The following is a 21,709-nucleotide window of genomic DNA, read 5'->3' as shown; positions in this document are numbered from 1 at the left end:
GGCTTTGGGAATAGTATCTTTGTGAGGTTTGATCTGTATGCATATAAAATTCTTACAAAAAATGTCACAGCCTGTGTTTTTCTTTGAGATGGAAATGAACAACATCTCTCTTCCAGAATGTATTCGTTTTTATGGTGCAGCTGAGTATGAAATTCAGTTTCTTGATCACATAATACCTCAACCTTTGGCAAACATGGACAATTTAGATCAAAGGAATGGACAGTGAAAAACTGTTCATCAGAGTACTTTCTGGAATCCTTTATGAATGACACTAACATTTGCAGGAAGTCCCAATATGAAAAGCCCATTTATGCTCTTTCTACTCTACTGCACCATAAATTTGGGTGTACAATGGAATACGATCATTTAACAAAAAGCAATATGTAGTTTCCTTTTGCAGTGGATGGGCATAGAAGAGTGGATCACGTGGCAAGTTAAATCAGTAACTATCTTTAGATTAATTCTTTGGGTTGATGTTACAATAACTGGAAACATGGGTCTTTGTCCTGGTTTAGATTTATCCTTTTTGACTTCTGAGGTTCACAGGACATATATATGCTCTCAGTAGGCATGGTGTCTCTTCCTATCTTGTTGCTTCATACTTCAGCAGAACACGAGAGGCACAATATTACCTTTAGCATGTAACATGTGCATTGAACTAGCAGATACCTTGCTCAGAGATAAGTGCTAAACATTCTTAGAGAATTTAAAAGAGAAGGAACTTCTCAGGACTCTACCCATGTCCATATATCTTTTCAAAGTAATTTAAAAAACCCTCGGGTCAGCTACTCATCTTGTAAATGTGGCTCTGCTAATGTTGAACTGGCCTTCTTGCATGTATTATTTACAACAGCTTCTATTTCTGTCTGCTATGTGGAGGAAACAGAGAAAATAACTTAATTACAAACTCCCAACTGTCTTCAGATTGATCATAAGAAAATGGTTTTGTGAGGATCTTTGATCTTTATTTAACAATATTCAACTTTAACAAACTGAAATTATACATGAAATCTATCTCTTGAGCAAACCATCTTTTAAAACATTTTAATGGAGAGAGACTGACAGAAAACGAACATTGCTGCAGCTTCATTGTCTTTGAACTCAGCCTAACAGTAAAGAAAGGAAGATTATTTTATTAGAAGGGATTAGGAAATAAAATACAAGCAACTTACTCTCCACCAAAAAAAACCCCTTCAAGTATGAATAACAATAACTAATCTATTTTTTTCTGAGATTATGATAAAATTAAACAAAATAAATCAATTATAATACCTTGTTCTTATTACACACCTGTGGTGGCCCACTCAGCAGCAGCCTCCTTGGGTGAAAGGTGTCCATTCTGCCCTCATTTCTATTGCTGTAGTCCATATGGATTGGCTTGGGAACCGTCCATTGGCGGTAGTATAGCGACTGCTCCGTGCAAGTCATCATCTTACTCATGAGAGGACGAAAAGAACTTGCCCACATAACAGAATGATAAGGCAAGAGGGAAGATGATTTGGGAAGTCCACTGCTGTCCGTAGAAGTAATAATGTCATAAACCAGTTTGGGCAGGAAAACAATGGGAGGCTGTTTTGATGCTTTGGTCATGGAGCATTGAGAGGTCTGTAGGATGAAGGAGTTATGAGTAGGTGCAGAGGAGGAAGAAGAGGAGGAGAAAGGTGAGGAGGATGATGAGGTGATGGAAATTTGGGCACTTTTTATGTTTTGTTTCGCATCCAGCTGTTCAGTTACCGGTGGCAAGTGTTTGCTGATTGTTGTTTGTGCCCCCTTGTCTACTTTCGGCTTCTGCCTTTCATAGTTATTTGTAGTTTCTTCAGCGCTGTTGCTTAGGACTTGGTGGGGGGATTTTGCTGTATCCCCTGCTGCTATTAAAGGAGGAGATGACTCACTGCAGAATGCTGTAACTAAAAGAAAATGTGTATTTCAACACAGTGCAGCTGTCTCTGCTAGTCAATGCCATAGTTAAACAAAACAAAACAAAAAATAATCAAAAAGTAATTTAGGTAGAGTATCCATCAAACATTGCAATCCCACTCCTGTTCTTGCCTTCACCTTTCTCGTACAGGAAGTCATAATGGGACTTGTTTGGAGTATTCATCTCAACACAGAAAGTGGCTTTTAAAGTACTGAAGTGCATAGGAAAGATGTCAGTGATTGTCCCGTCCCCTACTTCGCTCATCCATTCCTTGCTTAAGGTGTTCATCAGATACTTTCATCACTCAAGACAAATAATACAAAATTACTGAAACCACCGTTTAAAACCCCTACTTCGCTCATCCATTCCTTGCTTAAGGTGTTCATCAGATACTTTCATCACTCAAGACAAATACAAAATTACTGAAACCATCGTTTAAAAGAGTGTAAGAAAATAAGTATTCCCAGGCTATTACCCCATCAGAGTACAGAAATGTCTATACAGACTGACATCTAGAAACAGTCCTCAGCTCTGAGTCAGACCTGAGCTGACACTCATGTGTCTGCGTCACTGCAGCACTTAGTGTGATCTAATAAAACCTGGCTCTCAAGTCTCTGGTGCTACATAATGCATTAATACAACTTTTGGTCAGCTCAGAGCACATACTGAACTCACGAATGTTCGCCTTGAATATGTCATGTAGATATATCCCACCGCTAATTGCTGATTTTCTGAAAGTGGCATATTTTTACCTTATATATTCTAACTACTAAGATTTCTTGAAAGTTTAAGGCCTCATTTTAAGTGGTTCTGAGCATCTTTAATGCTTAGTGAATTCCAAAGAGGAGATGCAAATACTTCACAGTCTTCAAAGTAGACTGAGAACTGTTGGAGGAATAAGTCTCCACACGGTAATAAGAATGTCTGTCTGAAGCTGAACGTAGATAAAACCAGCTTTCCTCTCATGGTGAAAACAACAGTCTTGGCTCTCAAAAAAACCCCATATGTTGAACTAATAAAAGTCCGTAGTTTCTCTTGGTCTCAAGAAATAGTAAGATATACTCTAGCTGCATATTAATCTAAAGTAGCCAGTAAAGGACGTTAGCAATAAATACAAAAATATCACTGGCAGTGTGAATGGTTTCAAGTAAAACCACTGTGACATCCCTCAAAATACCAGTATCCAAGAGCACAGAAAAAAAGAAAGGAAGAAAGATTTCTTTAACCACTGGCAAATTGAGGCCACAAAGGCACAGGCAGGCCACATGGACACTGTGGAACTGATGAGCAGCCCAACTTTAAAAAAGAAAAAAACATTTTGAAAATTAAAGTGTTGATGAAGCTTATCCAAATGCTTTCAAGCTTTTTTCCCTCTTGTAACCACCACTGTGCCTGTAGAAAAGAAATCATGGGCCGAATATGCATGTCACCATGTTGAAAACTACAATTGGATCAAAAAGAATTTACTGTTACTGACAAAAACCGGCATGTTTTAAAAAGCTGCATTGCGAATCCTAGGAAGTCATGGTACAATTTATATTCCCCACTTTTATTCAACTCTCCTTTTAATATTATCTGCATAAAAAGCATGCGAAGAAATTTATCAGAGAGCTGTAGTAGTTCTCAACATTGCCTCATGCTTTCTACATCAGTTTGCACATTAAAAAGGAACCGAAGATTTAAAAAATTGTCCACCTCCAAAAGAGCTTTCAAACAGTGCAAAATTAATGAGTGAACGTTCCAGAGCAAAAACAAAAAGGTAAAAATACCAGTGAAACCAAGCATGCTTTCTCTCCTACAGATTTTCAAAAGATTTTTTAAAAATGTGAAGCATGTTTTCTTTTTCATAAATTGTCATAGCTTCAGTGAAAACTCTCAGCCATCCCAGTATTAACTGGGGATTCATACCTCAGTGGCACACATTAAAGAAGTGCCTGGTTTAGGCACCCCACCCTATGATCATTTTTCAAGCAAGAAAAGATCTTATTTCTTACATTTCAGAAGTCTGATGCTTTTTTTTTTTAAAGTTATCATCTCTAAATGGCCTTACCAAAACCTTAGTGATTTATGCCTTTTATTAATTCTCCAATAAGCTAAATAAAAGGTCACTTTTATGTCCTAAATGTAACTTAATAGAGATGATCTTAAGGTCTTACTGGAAGCTTTTGAAGAGAGAGATGAAGATGCAGAGTCATGGGAACGAGATCTTTCTCTTTTCATAGGACTTCTCTTTTCTGAAGTAGAACCTGTTTCATGAATGGTAGTAAGGGAAAACAAAAACAAAATATAATTTAAGTAAGCCTGTAAGAAGGCACAGCTACATTGTCAAGGGAAAAGCACACAAGAGTGTGTGTGCGTTTTGTCCTCATTCTGACACCATTTTCAGTGTGGAAAGTATCTGTTCCTACCACGCAATACTGGATCAGCCTATGGTCTAATCTAACTATGCTGAGCTCCAACAGCTTCACAAAATCAATGCTGGAGCCAGGAGCTGCTAATTTCTAGGCATGTCTCAACCATGTTTTCTCTTTCTACCCATGTTTGTCTTTCCTTACTAATCCAGTGTCAGGGAAACCAACAGGCAACAAGCTCTATTTTGTCAGTACGTTATGAAATTACCTCCTACCCCATACATTACAGCTTTATAGCCAGATTAAATCTCAGCTTTTGGTGATGAAAATCCATATTTGGACGGCCGCCAAGTATATTCACTTGAGGTTCCTAGCTTAGGCTTCTAAGTTAAAATGCTTGTTTCTGTACAGTTTTACCGCGGTAAACAGAGACATAAGCACTGCCAGCAGAAAACTTAGACTGTAAGTCTATCTCAGGTGTTCTGAATTGGACTCTGAAGGAGCATACCATACTTCATGGACTAGAAAACAGCCTTACAACTTAGATGCCTAACAACTTAGGTACCCATTTGACTCAGATCACATACATCTTGGCGTACTTCAACTAAAAGGACAAAAGTACTCATCACATCTAAAGTAGGCCTCCATTGTAGGCAATTTGAGTATGACCTCAGGTATTTCATTCCTCTATGAAATGTATATATTTGATTAAAGTAAATATTTTTGTTCTGCTTGTTCTGCTATCCTTATTATCCATGAGTAAGAACTTAATAGGTGAACAGTAACCAGCTCTCTTCCTCCTCATAGTATAGAAAAGGAAATGAAGGCAAGCAGTTTGAGATTTAAGTAACCTATGGGGATGAAAATCCCTTGTTTTCCACAGTTGCAAGGCACAATAGACAGTAAAGAAAAATGTAAAGAACTTAATGATAACTGGCAACGCCCATCAACTATCACTCAAAAAAACCCCCCAACAGTTCCAGGGTAAATTACTTTTGTTTGTTTACACATTTATGTGTTCTTAATTACTCTCTTAAGAAATTATAAACTCACCAACTCTATACTGTCAATTGGAATTCATGGACATTTTCAAGGAGTACTCAGAAGTTACTATGTTCAGATATATTTTCTAGCCATATGATTTAATACCTTACAAACTAGACACTACTGAGCTGTACTATATACTATATACTTCCTTGGGAGGAATCTTCATCATTGTCAGTATGCAGGCATAGGTTCGGTAGCATCAGTCAGGGACAGTTTAGGTGGAGTTGCCCCTGCTGTGAGGGAGGGGATCGGGTCAATACTTCCCGGACGGCAAAGCACACGCTTCCCTGCTGCAGGGAAGGCAACATGGCACAGTGCTCTGAACAGTGAGCATCACTGGATGTACCCACTCGAGCTCCACTTTGTGGCTGCCAGAACATATGGGGCAAAGGAGGTAGGGAGGGAGGGGAGAGAAGGGAGCCAAAAGACAAAGAGAGAGAACAGATGCAGCAGCAGGACTGCAAGAGATTAAAATGCTGCAGCAGCAGCAGTCCTTGGGCAGGGAGGGTGAGAAAACACAGGTTCAATGAGATGAAGCAAAACTGAGGAGCAGAACTGACTCAGTAAGTCTAACTCCAGAAACCCATACAATCCTGCTTTTTCTAATACAGCTTAAGCATTTTACAGCTTCTTTTATTATCACTACTAATAATACCTTCTGTCACTATTTCTTCATCTTCATTATCAGTGCTGCTTAGTTTCTCCGGGTCACTTTCTAACACATCACTCACAACTGCTTTCTCTGTGTGAATTTCTGAGCTCACAAAGTATGCTGCCAAACCAAGTTCTTGCTCCAAGGTTGTCCTTACCAAAGAAGATGAATTTATTAAACGTAGGTCACAGTATCTCAGTGATCTGGAGAGAAACAAGAGGGGGTAGTATGAAAACTCACTGTAATCTACTCCCTTATTTCTTTTACAAACACAGCCAAAGGAGAATTTTTTCATGATCTGCTTAAACTACGGATGAGGTAGAACGCAGTATATCTTTTGTGCTTAATAAGTTTACCACTGTGGTGCATACACTTTTCTTTTTCTTAATCCAGTTATGCAGCTTAATCTAGTGCACTTAACATTAGCATCAACATAAGAAAAAGAACAATCATTTGGGTTCTAAGCCTAACACACAGAATAGGATTCAGCTGAACATACAAAAGTATTTAGTGCCATCTTAATGGCCTCAGGGCATCCTGTCTGGCTTCCAGCTGCCAATCCAGAAGGCACTGATCTCTCCACACATCCTGTAGCACATATGCCAGCATCATGTAGATGTCTCGGCTACCCTAAGGCATCTAATGTAGCTATACTTTTTTTTTTAACATACCCTTATTGTCTCCCCTAAGTGGGGACAACTCTTATAATTTTTTCTAAGCTATTTATAGCTTTCTATAAACAGGAGGTTATTATTAATAATATGGGGTTTGTATTTATGATACAAAAAATGCCAAAAAATGGAAAAGAAACATCTCAACACTGAAATCTGTTTTCTTCTCCCACAGTTAATCTTTAGCCATTTGGTAAGCAATGGATAAAAAACTGCCACTGAGAAAATACTGGATCTTCTTACCGTGGCAAAGACTCCCCTTGTGGATCCATACCACTAAATATCAATATACAAGGCAAACCTTCCAATTCCAAATAGGTCTGTGGCCTCCAATCTACATCTTCAATTTTCTGCCAGGCCTGTATAAGGTGAGAAACACTGTTGGACATATCTATATGGCACAAATAAAAATACAGAAATATATACTTTTATCTTCCATTATATGAATCAATTTGTATAGTGGATGGATGTTCCACTAAGGGAAGCCACAGAGCAGAGCCAATTTCAACCTAGGTATATTGCACAATTCCGAGAGAATTACAGGTAGCAATCTGCTGCTGTAAATCTGAGGAGATTGGGACAGTACATTCGAGTCTCAAAAGCCTCCCAGTTTCCCAGTGCTGCATAGCACTGAGGCCAGGGGATATGCAAGCAGAGTGGATATCGTACAATAGACAGTAAAGCTGAGTAAGAGCTTTGGGGGAGAGAAGAGGGTTGCTTCTTGTGGCAGATAATATATGGATGTCTGAGTCCAAGGAAGAAAATGAACTAGGAATGAGACTTTTTCACCTCAGAGGAATAGAGGAAAGCTGGAAGTGTTCCACACACATACCACTGTCCTCACTCACTACCCTCTGAAGTCTCCTGCTCTCCCCCAAAGCTATCAGTGTTCCTGATAACTTTGTGAGAAGTTTGATAACTAGATCTATAGTTTGATCATTTAGCATCAGGCTATACTGCTTTACTCACACCAGTCAGTCCTTTTTGCTGTAAGACTGATCTACGGATAAGGAATACACAGTAGGACCAACAGTACGACAACTCAGCCTCTGACATTCATACATGTACCACCATTATGCATGTCAGAGAAGATAACCAAGATGTGATTCAGAACTAATACTGATTTTTCAGAATAAGTTATGCCTAATTTATAGCAGAATGAGATCAGCATTAGGCCCTGGATCTCAAATGACTTCATCTAACATGTATCGAATCAGACAGTACAGAGTATACTGTATATATATATGTAATATATATATTACACCATCCTAGAATGTAAATACATTTTTGCTTTGGTGATCAAATGATGGTAATGTTATGAAAAGCAAGGCAGTATCAGAGGCCTGTTAAACAAATGACCCAAGACTCTGGACCTAAAGGATATAAATTAATCCATAAACCAACACATGGTCCAGAAAGCATAAAGTTCTGAGCTGTGAATACCGGGGTGTCCTAGGACCCATAACTAGCATCACTTATTTGATGCCTTCATGCCACCTGTTGGTGACAAGAATAATATAACTCTCAACTGGTCACTGATTAAAATCTTTTTGCACTATGATGATCTTGTGAGAAAATTCCGCTAAAACTGTGACATTTTGGGGGGCTTTTTTCCTTATTGCTCACGGTCCCTGTAGATAAAAGCAGTTCAACTGTTCGGGAGGGTTGCTGCTGGAAATCGAGTTCTAGCCATATTAGTTAAGGAGTATTAACCAGAGGTAGGACAATAGAGGAGTAACAGACAGTATGTCTAAAAGATAAAAGTCATGCTCCTTATGGTAGTTTTTATTTTTATTAGTAAGACCCGCACTTCAGGTCACAACCATAACTCTCACCAGTAAAGTCTCCCCACCTGCCCACCTAATGAAGCTTCCCAGTATATGTCATTCTGCAAGTTACCTTTAGTTGCTCCACAAAGTGCTTCCCTATTGTGATTCCAGAATTAGGATTTCCCAAGATTATTTCAAAGTTGTCTTCAAGGGCTAGTCTTTCCCTTACATTATACAGACGTTCATATGCCACTGCAGCCAGCGGAGTACATGGAATTCTCAACACTACCATGAGGCCATGACCACTAGGACATTGTCTTGAAGAGTTTATTAGGTTTTGGGTGATTTCCAGAGTTTCAACTGAGGTGTAATTCTTCATCTGAGAAAGACCACACACTGCCATCATAGCTGCAGAATAGTGCTGTATGAGGACGAAAGTCCTTATCACTGCACTGTGTAATCTGGGGAACCTGAAATAAATGGTGAATTAAATAGTGAAGTATTAAAGGCTAAAGTGAAAAAGCTGATTTTTACATAATATAGTAAACTCAGGATTTTCTCCTGTAAAGAATCCTTCATATCTACTATACAATAGAATCTCACAAAATTGCAGTTGGATAGTCTTTGCAAGGCATCATATCACAATTAGAACTGATGCTGTCCCTCCTTTTCTTAGTAAAGAACTACTAAGCAAGTAGTCCAGTAAGGTTACATCATTTTAAGTTACCAAGACTTTACTGCTGTTACAAATTTTATGACAGAATATTTGCTAAAGCACTCAGTAATAACATCAATCTATATTATATTCTCTTATCAACGAGAATAGTATTCCTCATTACGTGTTATTCTCAAGGGGCAGGGGGTGGTGTGGTGTTTCTCTTGTTTTCTTACTGAAGCCCTGAACCAACTTACTCTTGTTTCCAAGAGGACTCCATACAGCATCCAATGAGCACTCCAAGTTCTTGAGCCCAGGTACACCCTGTCTCAATCCCCAATCTATGGAAGGGAGAGACGTGGATATACAATAGCTTCCTGTGCTCTGGTTTTCACAAAAATGAAATCCAGGTGCACAGTAAAAAGAGGAACTATGGCTTGCTCAGAGAAGTGCCTGATATGTGTGATCAGAGCTCCACAGCACCTTGTAGCAACTGCTAGACCCAGCAGTTAAGTGTGGATGTGCTCAGTCTCCCAGTTAGCAATACAATTTCAGAAGATTTTACTTGTCCTGTCTCATGCTTCTTACAGATCCCAAAGAGTTCATTCACAGCTGCACATATGCACATAATGTGTCACTACACTCTTGCAGTGATTAGACTTGCTCCACAAGGACCAAGGAAAACTGACGATGTAGTTTCAGGCTCTGATGATACTCTGAAGTTTTTATCCCTGATTTAAGTGTACAAACCATAGTGATATGTCTACTTCTCTTTGTGGTCCAAGTGCAGTATATGCAAATTCTATACATCAAAATCAGCCAGGGTCAGCAAGTGATAACGTTGGACAAAAGTAATAACACATCTGAAATTACATGATGATGCAATGCTAGATTTTTGTAATATAGAAGTAGCTACTGGTCACAACAAGAACACACACTAAATTGGGCTAAACAGTGTGCATGTTCGTAGTAAGAAGCAGTCTAGACTGATTAGATTACAGGCCAAATACATACAAAAAAGATGGAAGGAGAAAATAAGAATAAGTGAAATGCCCTTGCATACACAGCTGATTTGTGGGACAGCGAGAAAAAAAAAAAAAAAAAAAAGAACCAGGCTTCTAGCAAGTAACTCAAGTCACTAGAACGCACCTCCTAAATTTCCTGTGTTAGACAAAGGAGGGTATCGTACCTTTTTCCCAAAGCCATGACCATTGCTTCAAAAGAGCTGTCGTACCGAAGCAGTGGAATACTATGTCCAGAGAGCGTGGACTCAATGAATTCTGACAGTCCGAAGTATTTCTTGTTTTCATGGTATAAATCTACACTCTAAAGCAAATGAAGCAATAAAAATATAAAGGTAAATTCTATAAATTGTTAATTTACAATTGATTGAGCATTGGTATCTGATATATTTGCAATCACATTCTCTAATAAGCATACATCTACTCAGACGTATTAAAACAAGGAGAGAAAGAAACAGAATTCATTTTTTGAGAGAACAGAGGTTTGACCCAATTTTTCCTTGTTTCTTTCTCTCTCTCTCTCCCCACATATACATATACACAGACAGAACAGCTATGTACGGAATAAATATGCACACATATGAAGAAAATCCATGTATGTACATATATTTATGCAGTAATGCACTAGAGACAGATTTTCAGATGGTTTCCATTTACGTAGCTCAAAGATTTTTAGCACAGCTACTACAGTTTATAGAAGATATAAAAGGAATAAAGAAAAGCAAGAAATGACAGGATAAGCAAAAGGAAAAAGAACTTGCCACAGACTGAACAAAAAAAAGATGCCATGCAAACTTCATTCTTGTTCACAAAAATCATGGGGTTTCCACAGTTTTGCCAAGCATGTAAATGTAAAATAACTTGTGAAAAGCTCACAAAAGCACCTCAAAGCATTCATCTTACATTGCTGTATGAAGAAGGCCAGTGGATCTCATTGTAAGGGCTGATATGAGTATGCTGTGTCTGCAGCGCATAGGGGAAGGAAGTCACATGGAGAGTCACAATATTTGGTGCCTCTTTCACCTCCCTGCAGTTCAACAGTCTATCAACAAGTCCTGTAGACAGTTCTGTTTGAGGATAAAGGCTATGCATAGCACTGCAAAAAAGAAACCCAAAACTCTCCAAAATGATCAGCACAAGGGAACATTTGTGTCAGTGGAATAGCTTTAACCTGGATGTGAAATCAAAGTTAAACACATACAAGGAACTTAGGACTGTATTCTTTGCCCTGCTTTTGTTGCATAGAAGGATGGGAAAAGAAATGCAAACTATTTCACTGCAGCTGAACATTTCTGTAAGTCTGATAAGCTCCCTAGCTAGCAAATTACCAGTCCCTTACAGCTACCAGAATATGAGAGATAAAGGATGAAAGGAAGCTCATGTTTTGGCAGTTGCCAATAGACACATAGTCCTGTAGTAACTTTGGCCAGATTGTTAGTGCTGCTCTTAAGAAAATATAATTCTTACCTACAAAAATCAAGATAGAAAATGACAGACAGTAAGTCAGTATGACAGAAAAACAGAGGGAAACTACCTGTGATAGAGCTATTATGAAAGGGAAAAATAGTTATTGCTAGGGCAAATGCCAGTATCATGGAACACCTACAGTCAATTCCTTGCTCCAGTGTAAAACTTCAGTCCAAATTCATGCTATTTAATTTTTGGCATTTATCTACAGTGACTAAGTTACAAGCCTAATCACTGCAAGTTCTTTCCGTTGCCAGCAGAGAGAGATAAGTAACTCCAGAAATTGGTGGTGTCCACCCATGACCTAAGTCAGCCCTCAGAGATGCCCGTGTCTCTGTTGTGACTATGTGGGCAATCCCAGGCAATTACACTCCTGTTTTAGGCACCTCATTTAATTGACTTCAGTTAGGTGGCATGAATCCTGCTATGCAGAACAGTCACATAAATATTTGTCACTTACTTACATATCTTTATTAGATAAGAGGAAAAAATATCAGAGTTAAGCAGCAATACAGGTACTTCCCTACCACTCAAGGATGTTATATGAATAAATGCCTTAAAGGCTGTAACAGCTGTAATAGGTCATGTAAGTTCCTAAGATACGTGCAAAAATAAAGTTTTGGTGAAAATCATCATTCTTAACCACTGTGAAAGACAAGGCCTTGTCATTTCATTCACAAGCAAGATTCCACAGGTTTTGGTTTCAGAAACACTACTGTGCTCTCAAAGTTGGAATATGTTGGCGTTTCTGGAATTCAGTATGTTCTCCAAGCTCCCCAGTGCCTCAGGAGCCAGAAAGCAAAAGCAGCCCAACTTCTCAGTAGGCCGATCGTTGAGAAGCTAAGGGCTCTGTGAGGAAAGCAATGAGTTATGAAAGTGAACTGATGGCAAACATCAGATAGAAACCTCCCTGCTTCCCTAAGAAGTTTACCCGACATTACTACATACACACAGAAGCTTTCAATTCCTACTAATCAGTGATTCTGGATAGAAAAAACATTGTACTGGAAAATTTCCAATCAGTTAAAAAAATAAGCAGCAGTGTTGGCTCACTGGTTGTCTACTCACTGTGGAGGGGTTTTGCATGTTTTACAGCCCAGAGGACACTGACAGAGGATAATGAGCTCTGTGTACTTTCACAGGAAGCTTTCCTTTGAACAAATGACAACCAGCCAAAAAAACAATAGCTGGGGCTGAAAGGAGATAAGAATGGTGAGCAGGGAAAGCTGAAATGTTCCACTGAGGCATAATATAATAAGCAGGATAAGAATAAGTCATGAAGGACCTTAAAAGAAAACATGTTTATTCAACACATGGGAAGAGAGAGTTAGCAGAAAGATGCAAACAAAGGTGAAGGAAGGGATAAATCAGAAAGCTGATCTTGAGACCTAATGCAAACAATAATAATTTCTTTAAAAACAAGTTACAGTTTTCTTACCTCATTAGGTCCCAGTGTGCGTGATCATGGATTAGGACAAACAGTGTGTGTGGATTCTGCATAGAGTTTTGTAAAAAGACTTTGAATTTAATCTGGGCTTCTGCATCTAGTTTCATAACATACTGTTCCACCCTCTGCTTTGTAAGATGTTCCTTTTCTAATCCAAGTTCTAATAAAATACCTAAAGAAACGGAAAAAATTCAGTACTTCCAGATACAAATGCATTTAACAATTTCCTGTAAATCGAAAAAAAAGCTAACTAATGAGCACCTGAGTGCCAGAGATGAAACAAAGTCTGCTGATAAGTCACTTCGGAGGGTGGAACACAAATCAAGAAATCAATTTTCTCGAAGGAACCCAAATCAAGATTTTGAGTGCTGGAGTCAGCAATTGAGCAAATATGAGACAGCAATTTCTGAGCCACTGCTAGCTGGAATGGATGAATCTGATGTCGTTCAATCTCATAACCTGGAAAAAGGCAAAATTCTGTTTAGATATATCCCCAAAGTCTAATCTAACACAAAATGTTAAAGTCTGGCAAAGAATGATTGATCTACTCTTTAAGGTACTTTGCTTATGAACAGGAGTTCCAGTTTATGAAAATCTATGTGGAATATGCAAAGAAATCTTTCTGCACTTGGGCATTTTGGTCCTATAAGTCTCTTAAATGTCTGAGACCTGAAACTGAATTTGTGCAGTAGTGTTCTGCTACCATAGAAGTAAGACTTAGAGCTTCAGAGACTACAATACCCAGTGGAATGAAGTAGAGCATCCATCAGTGTAAATCTGAATATCCCAAGACATGAGTTGCTGTTTGCCTCAGGATCTTTGCCTTCAAGAGCCTAGGACTCTGCCCAGATGGATCTAACTGCATACCCAGAGACCTGGTCTCAAGTACCCTACTCTGTTACCTCTTCAGAAAATCCTCCTTACTTACTTGTACACGCAGCTGCTCCAGTTCCATTCAGTGCTGTTGGTTTATTCACTGAAGCAGGAAGTGATGAAGAGATGTGCCCTCGGTTTTCCTGATAAAATTTCTCCAGCAAAACATCAATGTCACCCTCTATCAAATTGAAGAGATAGTGGAATAAACATCCATGTTAATAAGAGTTGCATTTCATACTGATCTTGTTTTGTAGATCTTAAAGAGCTTTATATATGCTAGTTAGTTGTCCTGTCCTTGGCTTATTAGCTGTTTTATACAGGAACCCTCTCGTTATTTTCTATTGCATCTGTTTTTACAGCATATCACTAATAAAATGCAAATCAGGCCAGGGAATGACAGACCAACTCTGCAGACCACTGGCTAGGACATTTATGGAGGATGGTAGAAAACTATCCTCAAGGCCCTGATGCAAATCAGCAACAACAAAGACATGAAACTGGCTTAGTTTATGTTCAGACCATGGAGCTATACTGTTCACTAACAAGGATTACAAGAAGCTTTGGAAAATCTGATAAATAATTTTAAATCTTTAACATTTTTTGAGAGACAGAAAGAAAATAATTCCCTATAAAGCTGAAAGAGAAATATGAGTTTTGTAGCTACACGCAATGCTGAAGCAAGCAAGGTATGTTTTATTGAACTAGGCACATCTGCAAATACATACTACTCTATTCAGCAAGGGCCCTGCTTACAGATGAAAGCTATGCAGACAATACAGTATGCCTGTCCTGAGTATTTAGTATTTTCTCAGCAGTTGAAAAGATGTTCGAACATGTCTGCACTGAGCTCAGAAAGGCAGGGTCTGCCCCGTGAAATGCAATCCAGTGAATATAGATGGCAACTACTTTTAGGACGCTCGTTTACTTGTTCTGTTCAAACAATAGCAATAGCAAAAGTGATTTTGAGAACCATACTTTGAAGATACTAAGACCAGAAACACTAACATAATTACATGATGGTTCAAGGAAAACGAGTTTCTCTTAAGTGACCACTGAAAATATCATGACACATGCAGAAGAGTTCTTGTGATCTAAGTACAGATTTACCAACGTGACATGAATGGCAAAGAGGACTGTGACATCCCATTAACGCTGACAAATATGCTGCATTTGCTCTAGTTGTGTGATGTGGTTTAACTTTCCATGTTGCTGGATCTATCCCCAGATAATCCTGCCTGTAGTAGTCCTCAGTATACTCAGTTAAAAAATGATCCAGTAACCCTGGCTCTCTGCAATTTTCCTCTCTTTCCCCATGCATCATGATCAAGTTCACAGTATGGTAAATTGAAAGGAAAAATCCTTCCTTTGATAAAATAACTCTTTTTTATTATAGTCTAAACAAATTCTGTGCTTAGGGCAAAAGAATTTATATATTCATATGGATATGGACTTGCATAGTATATGGATGGATTTGCATAGCTAAGAACAATATGCTCAGCTATTTGCTGGCATATTTTTATGAAATGGAGGGATCTTAGAAACTGACACTTTTAGAAGGAATTTCAATTCAAATGTACTTTCACAACTTTGCCCTGCATTTTTTATATATATCTAATAATGTCTTGTTTCTGGAAAGGTAATGAGCACAGCTATTTTCTCTGACTTAAAAGTTTCAGGGACTTGGAAACATGCCTCTTTATAACCTGTTAGGTACCTGGGCAGAGTGTGCTAAAGAAGGACCCCAGAGTTTCCACTTTCCCTGTGACCAGCTGATAGTTAACTTCTTTTTGGTAGTCTGAAGGAGTGAGCATGCTCTCAGACAGAACTCTTGCCTGATACTTTCCTAAAAGACAAAAAAGTAATTTTGAAAGCACTTCAAACTGAAGTAAAAATGTTCTAAGTCATAACAAAAATACCACCCAGCTAAATAAATACACACAAAAATGGCAGAGATGAGTCTTTTCTCTCTCCTATACATATACGCACCAGTCACCTGCAAGATAGATTCATGTTTTATAATTCTTTGTGTTTCTTTCCCTTTTTAGGAAATATTTGTTGATGCAGTATACAAAAAGAGCATATAAATAGTCAAAGGAATTGTCAATTATCTTACACTCATAATGAATCTTTGAATGGCTATTTAAATAATTTATTTAATTATCAGCATAGCCCTCAACAGGTTGTTGAAGGGAATGACATTGAAAGACCATCTTTTAGAAGCTAAGAAAATGTTCGGTCCTCTGCTCGCAGTAATATCCCAGTCACACAGAGCAGGAGAGCTTTATGCACTGTGTGTGCTGTAACTCGCCATTATTTGTTTGTAGTAGTGTTGGCTGGGATGCCTTGGTGAGAAAACAGGTAACGCAGGCAGAAAGTGATTTGCTGGGGACAGACCCAACTGTGCAGCATCAACTTGGGTTCATCAAAACCCATTACTTGTTGGTCAAAGCTCTGCTTTTTGAGGCAGCTTATTCCAACCAAACTCCTCATAGCACTGAATTACTCTGGTTTGCCTGGAGATACACCCTTGGGATCTCACCTGTTATGACAATGCAGGAATCAATGGCTCGATTTCTACTGGCACATATGATCACCACGTAGTTTGTCTTTATTAATTTTCCTTCAATGAGCAACTTAAACATTTCTGAAAGCCCTTCAGCCAGAGAGTAGTTGCACTCAATGATATGGACGCTATCATTACAGGAGCTAGCTGCGAGGCCTGCCAACCAGGGGAGCTGGGCTGAAGTCACTGGTGCGATCTGGCTGGGCACTTGAGGAAAGGTCTGTGGAATAGCCTGTTGGTATTGACGGATTTCAGACAGGTGTGATTCCCGCCATGAACGCATGAATATTTGTTCCAAATCCTCAATCAAAGGGACCTGGTCCGAGGCTAAAAAAAATTAAGAGGAAAGTATTATGAAACAATTTAAACAAAACTGTTGAGCTAAAAACAATTTTTTTTTCAAAAGATGTACTTTTTTAGAGATGATCATGTTTCAGATTTATGCATGCATGACTCTGTTGCGTTTAGCAGATGTGAACCAAATTTTTCATTTTGAAGTGCCCTTGTGATACTCAGGTAAAGCTGCCCTAATTGGAACCTGAGTATCAGTAATTAGAAATATTTAAGAAGTTTAGTGCAGCCTGTCTCAGCATAATACTACTTCTAAACCACAGACTCTATGCAAAAGCAGTGGATTACAGCTCTTTTCCTTTTTTCATTTTTAGTTACAGAGGTCCCAGATTATAGGAGAAAATGAACTTTGTATGATTATATTTCAATCTGTCTGGTCTTCAAGAACTAATTATTTAGTTTTGTTTCATTACCACGAATGAAATTGTTTAATATCACATGTCCTAAGATGGATGTTTAATACTGTCCTGCCCTAATATTCACTTTCTCATTTGCGGGCATGGAATATATTCACTGCAGTCTATCTGGATGTAAAATAATCTTACCTAGTTGAACAAGGTAGTAGACAGTCAGTAAGAGCTGCATTTCCTCTGAAATAGGCTGTATTGTGGAGGCACCGATTTGTTCATATGCTCTAGATAAAGACTGTGAATTTCTGTAACAGGTGTACAACAAAGAACTCACTATCACATCATTAATGTTCCCACAAAGATATGGGAAGTTTCCATGACCTACAAAATAAACAATGTTTGTACACATCACATTAATTTCATAATTTCCCATGTATGCATTAAACAGTTTTAATAGTAAACCTTTTAAAATTGACAGCTTTAGCAGTGTTTAGCAATAGGATGTATCTTTACAGCTCTTACAAAAAAGATTTAAGGTCTTGTTGGGGGTTGGGGTTTTTACCTTTAAAAATAACTGGCTTTGCTTTACAGATTTTCAGCAAGTTGTCAGGAACTGAGACCGGTTCTCCCGAGCCCACCATCAGAGATGAGGCTGGCCCCACCAAAGCAGAATGTGATAAAGATGATAGGCTTCCTCCATCTAAGATTTTAGATATATTATTACTGGACTCAGGTCTAATAATTATTTCCTCAAAGAAAAGTTATTCAACATCATCTCATACCCACATTTGGTATCGGTATTAAATGCTTTTTATGGTTACATCACACATTTCATGAGCTGTTACTACAACCCATATTACTATGCTAACTTTCTTGGAGGACGAATTATATTGTTGCAACCTTGAACATCAACTTGCATCTAAAGATTTTGAAATGTTTATAAACAAACAGTTCCAGGTATGAATTCAAGAATACAGAGACATGTCATATCAATGCACAAATAGTTATGATTTGTGTGTTCTGTACGATATATTTCGGTTTACTGCTTCTAAACAGGTTTTCTTGCTATAGCAAGAAAGAAAAAATTAAGCTGCAACGTTTGCTTGATCATAACTTCTTTACAGTAATTTTAATTTAAACAATAGCACATTAAAAGAAAACATTTTGGGGAAAGCGGGTTTATTTCACTGCATGTCACTCTAGTCTATATCTAGACTACAAAATCCAAGTGCCAAGAACACTGTGACAAATAATTGAAACAATGGATGGTACCTTGAACTGACTTATGAAACTAATTTTAGTATCCCAAAAGTGTTTTGGTGTCTAAAGATGGACACAGGCACCTGTTGGGGTTTATTAATAATGACTCGCTGACTGGATCCTAACGAGAATTAAGCTCAGAGCCTGAAAAAGAAATCAATGGAAATGAAGCATCTAAATGTAGGTGAGCATGTAGGTATCAAACACCTTTCAAAACTCTAATGCAAATCTGCATGCGTCTTTAAAATATTGCCTCTTTTCCCCCATTATTTTCTGAATAATGAAACAAGCATTATCATTACCTTGGGTATAGCTTACCATTTTTAATTCTGTTTGGAGCCTGTGGGTTGAGCTGCAAGTTCCAAGTTTCAATAGATGATGGAGATTCTGGTGACCAACCTTTATGCCGCTTTTTTGGAGGCCCTGAATTTGTTAAAGTGCCTGAATAACAGTAATATTTCAGAAAAGTATTAGAATAAAATAGATTCAGTTTTGTGCATGGTAATTCAATATCTTTTGATAGATTGAATGTGTGCTTTAAGTAGTGTGGTAGACAGGGTCAACTCCATGAATATAATAATTTTTTATGGTTTTTATTTTACTTTGCTATGTCCTGCTTAAATTTCTGGGAACTTTCTGGTGCAGAGAAGTCTTAATTATCTAGGCAGACTTCACTTATTTTACACCAATGTTTACTCTGTCCTAAGAATAACATAGTAAGAATGAGACATGTACTAAGAATGCTTCTAAGTGATAATATTTTGAGGTCAACACTGTGGGCATTTTGCTCCTTTTATTTCTGAACACAAGATACAGTGTTTCATGTAACTTACTGCAAAATAAAATTCTCAAGGGCTTCAGGGTAATATTAATAAAGATTTGAGTTCTTTTCAACAATTTTCCCATTTACAGAATTTTTGACACTTCTTGCTGGTTACCATCTTTGGTTTTATGCTATTCCATATTAACTCCTAGCAAATTACTTCTGCACTTTCCTCCTATCCACTCCAACACCTTTGTCTGTAAAAACATAACTTTCTCACAGTTTTTCTAAGAGCTCCTGATGATTAATTTCTTGAATTTTCTTTCATTAATTTCTTGAATCTTCTTGTGCAATCCTGCAAACTCCTAGAATGACAAGCTTCCACTAACATAATGTATTTCTAATTATTGAGAGTCAACGGTCCTCCAGGGATTGCTCAGCATCTTGCAGGATTGAGCTATTTCTATTTCTGGACATGACTATGTCCAGAGGTTGTAACACTACTTCACGCTGGCAGGGCTGTATCTCCTGGCAGAATGGTTAGTCCCACATAAAATTCAAGACAGAGTAAGAATCTTATATTAAAAAGATTAAAAATATACTAAAAATATTAAAAAGGGGGGGTTAATTTTGCAAATGATATTAAAATTAAAAATAAACCTTAAGTCTTCAGATCTAGAATAAGATTGTTCATTTGCAGAAGAACCTTACGTACAGGTGTTCAAAGCTGACTTTGTCCTTTAAACTTTTACCACGTGAGGGCAGTATTTAGCCATTTGTTCTACTCATGCTTTCATTTAGTTTCCTGGCATAATGTTGTGACGAAAGTCACAAGATAGAGCAATACGAAGAATTTTTTATTTGAAAATGCCGTACTCTTTCCTGCAGATATGTTGGTATGTGAAAGTAATCCATCTGAAATGAATTGGCAAGAATATGTTGCTGCATGGAAGAAAGAGATCAAAAACCTGAATGGGCAGAGAAAAAGAATTTGGCTGTGATGCCAGCAGGGAAACTTTGGAAGACTTATTCTAAAATAGAACCACAGCATGTTTCTAGTCAGAGTGAAGACTAACTTTCTTGCTTAAACAAGCCAGTGACACAGAATACAGTTTGTGGCAGAAAACAATTAATACAAATGATGATAATAATGGTGCAGTGAGAACAGTTTCTTTAATCTGCAGCCAGTTGTCAAAGTCTAGTGCTCCATCCCAAGGTGAACTGCAACATAGGAATTATGCTATGAGAGATTACTTACAAATCTTTCTTAATTCCCTTCAAAAAAACTGTTGGTGAGATTGATGCAAACTGACACATTCTTTAAGAACCTGGATTCAGAATCTACTCTGTACTTCTATTAAATGAATGAACTGTAAATATAATGAAAAACCTCCAATTAATAATCTGAACTGTAACAAAGCCATGGCTGAAAACACAGAAAACATTTTTTTCTGAAAATTAACACAGAAAAAAGTGTTGTGGTCAGAAAGGACTTGGAAGGGAATAGTAATTTCTATTCATACAGGAAATTATGATCATGATATCATTTGTTCAATGCTTCTATTATACCCATGGAATATAGAGTTTAGGGTTATTAAACAGCAAATCCATACAAATACCTAATACTGAAGGTCTTGTTAGAACAGACAGGTTATTTTTCACCAACTGTTGTTTAGGCGATTCCTTGCCATTATAAACTGCTGAGCTGAACGCTGTTGTTGAAGGGATGTGATCTATGGCTGCAGCTGGCAAGAAAAAAAACAAAATATTCACATTAAACATTTCTAGGTCAAGATGCCCAGCTGATATAATAAACTGATCACTTGATCATTTATTTTAATAGAGCCATCAGGATCTGTTCAGAGTGAATGCAATGCTGAATAAAACAAATCCACTTCTGATCTCATACCAGATTATTGCTGTCTGACTCCCAGTTAAGTGCCTGGGCAAAACCCAATTCTGAAATTAAATTTGTATGTCTGATCCTTTGGCTTCTTTGCAGGTGGACCCTAGCTCTTACATGAAGTTTACTCAAGAACCAGCTAAAAGAGTGAGAGAGGTTGTTTAAAATTTACTGAAAAACTCCTAAGTCTCCATTGCAATTTGACATCCTCTTTCCAAGCTTCTTTTTAACTATGCTGCATTAAAAAGAGAGGTTTTCTCAAGCCCTATATGCTTGTAATTAATGTAGCTTTTTTATATATGTAACCTCTGACAAAAAAAATGTCAATCTGCTATTATAAAGAGATTAATGATTTGTTCTGGAGGGGTACCAGTATTCCAGATCACAACTATTTAACAGGCTTCTATCTCACAGAGAGAATATAACCACCATCAGTTCTCAGTTCTCCTGTGTGAATCTCTGTAACAGTCACAAGACACTAAAGAGCTGTTTTCATTATGAAGAAGCTCAGAGAGATCACTCTAGCCTCTGTCATCCATCACCTTTCATTTATGTCAAGCTAATGGAAAAGTAAATGTTTCAGAATGAATTTTTAATACAAAAAAGTGACAGAAACTGATCATTAGTTTGTTTTTTTAATATTA

At 37.8% G+C, this 21,709-nt stretch overlaps 1 protein-coding gene across 1 annotated transcript in view; it reads right to left on the bottom strand.

The window, feature by feature from the left end:
* GREB1 (growth regulation by estrogen in breast cancer 1) overlaps window positions 1-20,907 on the bottom strand; it is a gene marked incomplete at its 5' end in the record, with an annotated part of 44,115 nt that extends 23,208 nt beyond the window's left edge. Inside the window, 16 exons of the mRNA XM_009576906.1 lie at window positions 1,291-1,907; window positions 4,075-4,164; window positions 5,972-6,171; window positions 6,883-6,998; window positions 8,539-8,878; window positions 10,253-10,389; window positions 10,989-11,181; window positions 12,991-13,171; window positions 13,261-13,458; window positions 13,928-14,053; window positions 15,590-15,718; window positions 16,415-16,765; window positions 17,335-17,520; window positions 17,702-17,839; window positions 18,718-18,840; window positions 20,782-20,907. Coding sequence (XP_009575201.1) covers window positions 1,291-1,907; window positions 4,075-4,164; window positions 5,972-6,171; window positions 6,883-6,998; window positions 8,539-8,878; window positions 10,253-10,389; window positions 10,989-11,181; window positions 12,991-13,171; window positions 13,261-13,458; window positions 13,928-14,053; window positions 15,590-15,718; window positions 16,415-16,765; window positions 17,335-17,520; window positions 17,702-17,839; window positions 18,718-18,840; window positions 20,782-20,907 — 3,251 coding nt within the window. The remainder of the gene's footprint in view (window positions 1-1,290; window positions 1,908-4,074; window positions 4,165-5,971; window positions 6,172-6,882; window positions 6,999-8,538; window positions 8,879-10,252; window positions 10,390-10,988; window positions 11,182-12,990; window positions 13,172-13,260; window positions 13,459-13,927; window positions 14,054-15,589; window positions 15,719-16,414; window positions 16,766-17,334; window positions 17,521-17,701; window positions 17,840-18,717; window positions 18,841-20,781) is intronic.
* Between the last annotated feature and the right edge of the window lie 802 nt (window positions 20,908-21,709).

Source organism: Fulmarus glacialis, unplaced genomic scaffold, assembly GCF_000690835.1.
Source record: "Fulmarus glacialis isolate BGI_N327 unplaced genomic scaffold, ASM69083v1 scaffold854, whole genome shotgun sequence".
In the NCBI taxonomy this organism is placed as follows: domain Eukaryota; kingdom Metazoa; phylum Chordata; class Aves; order Procellariiformes; family Procellariidae; genus Fulmarus; species Fulmarus glacialis.
This window is presented reverse-complemented; position numbering and strand designations above follow the sequence as displayed.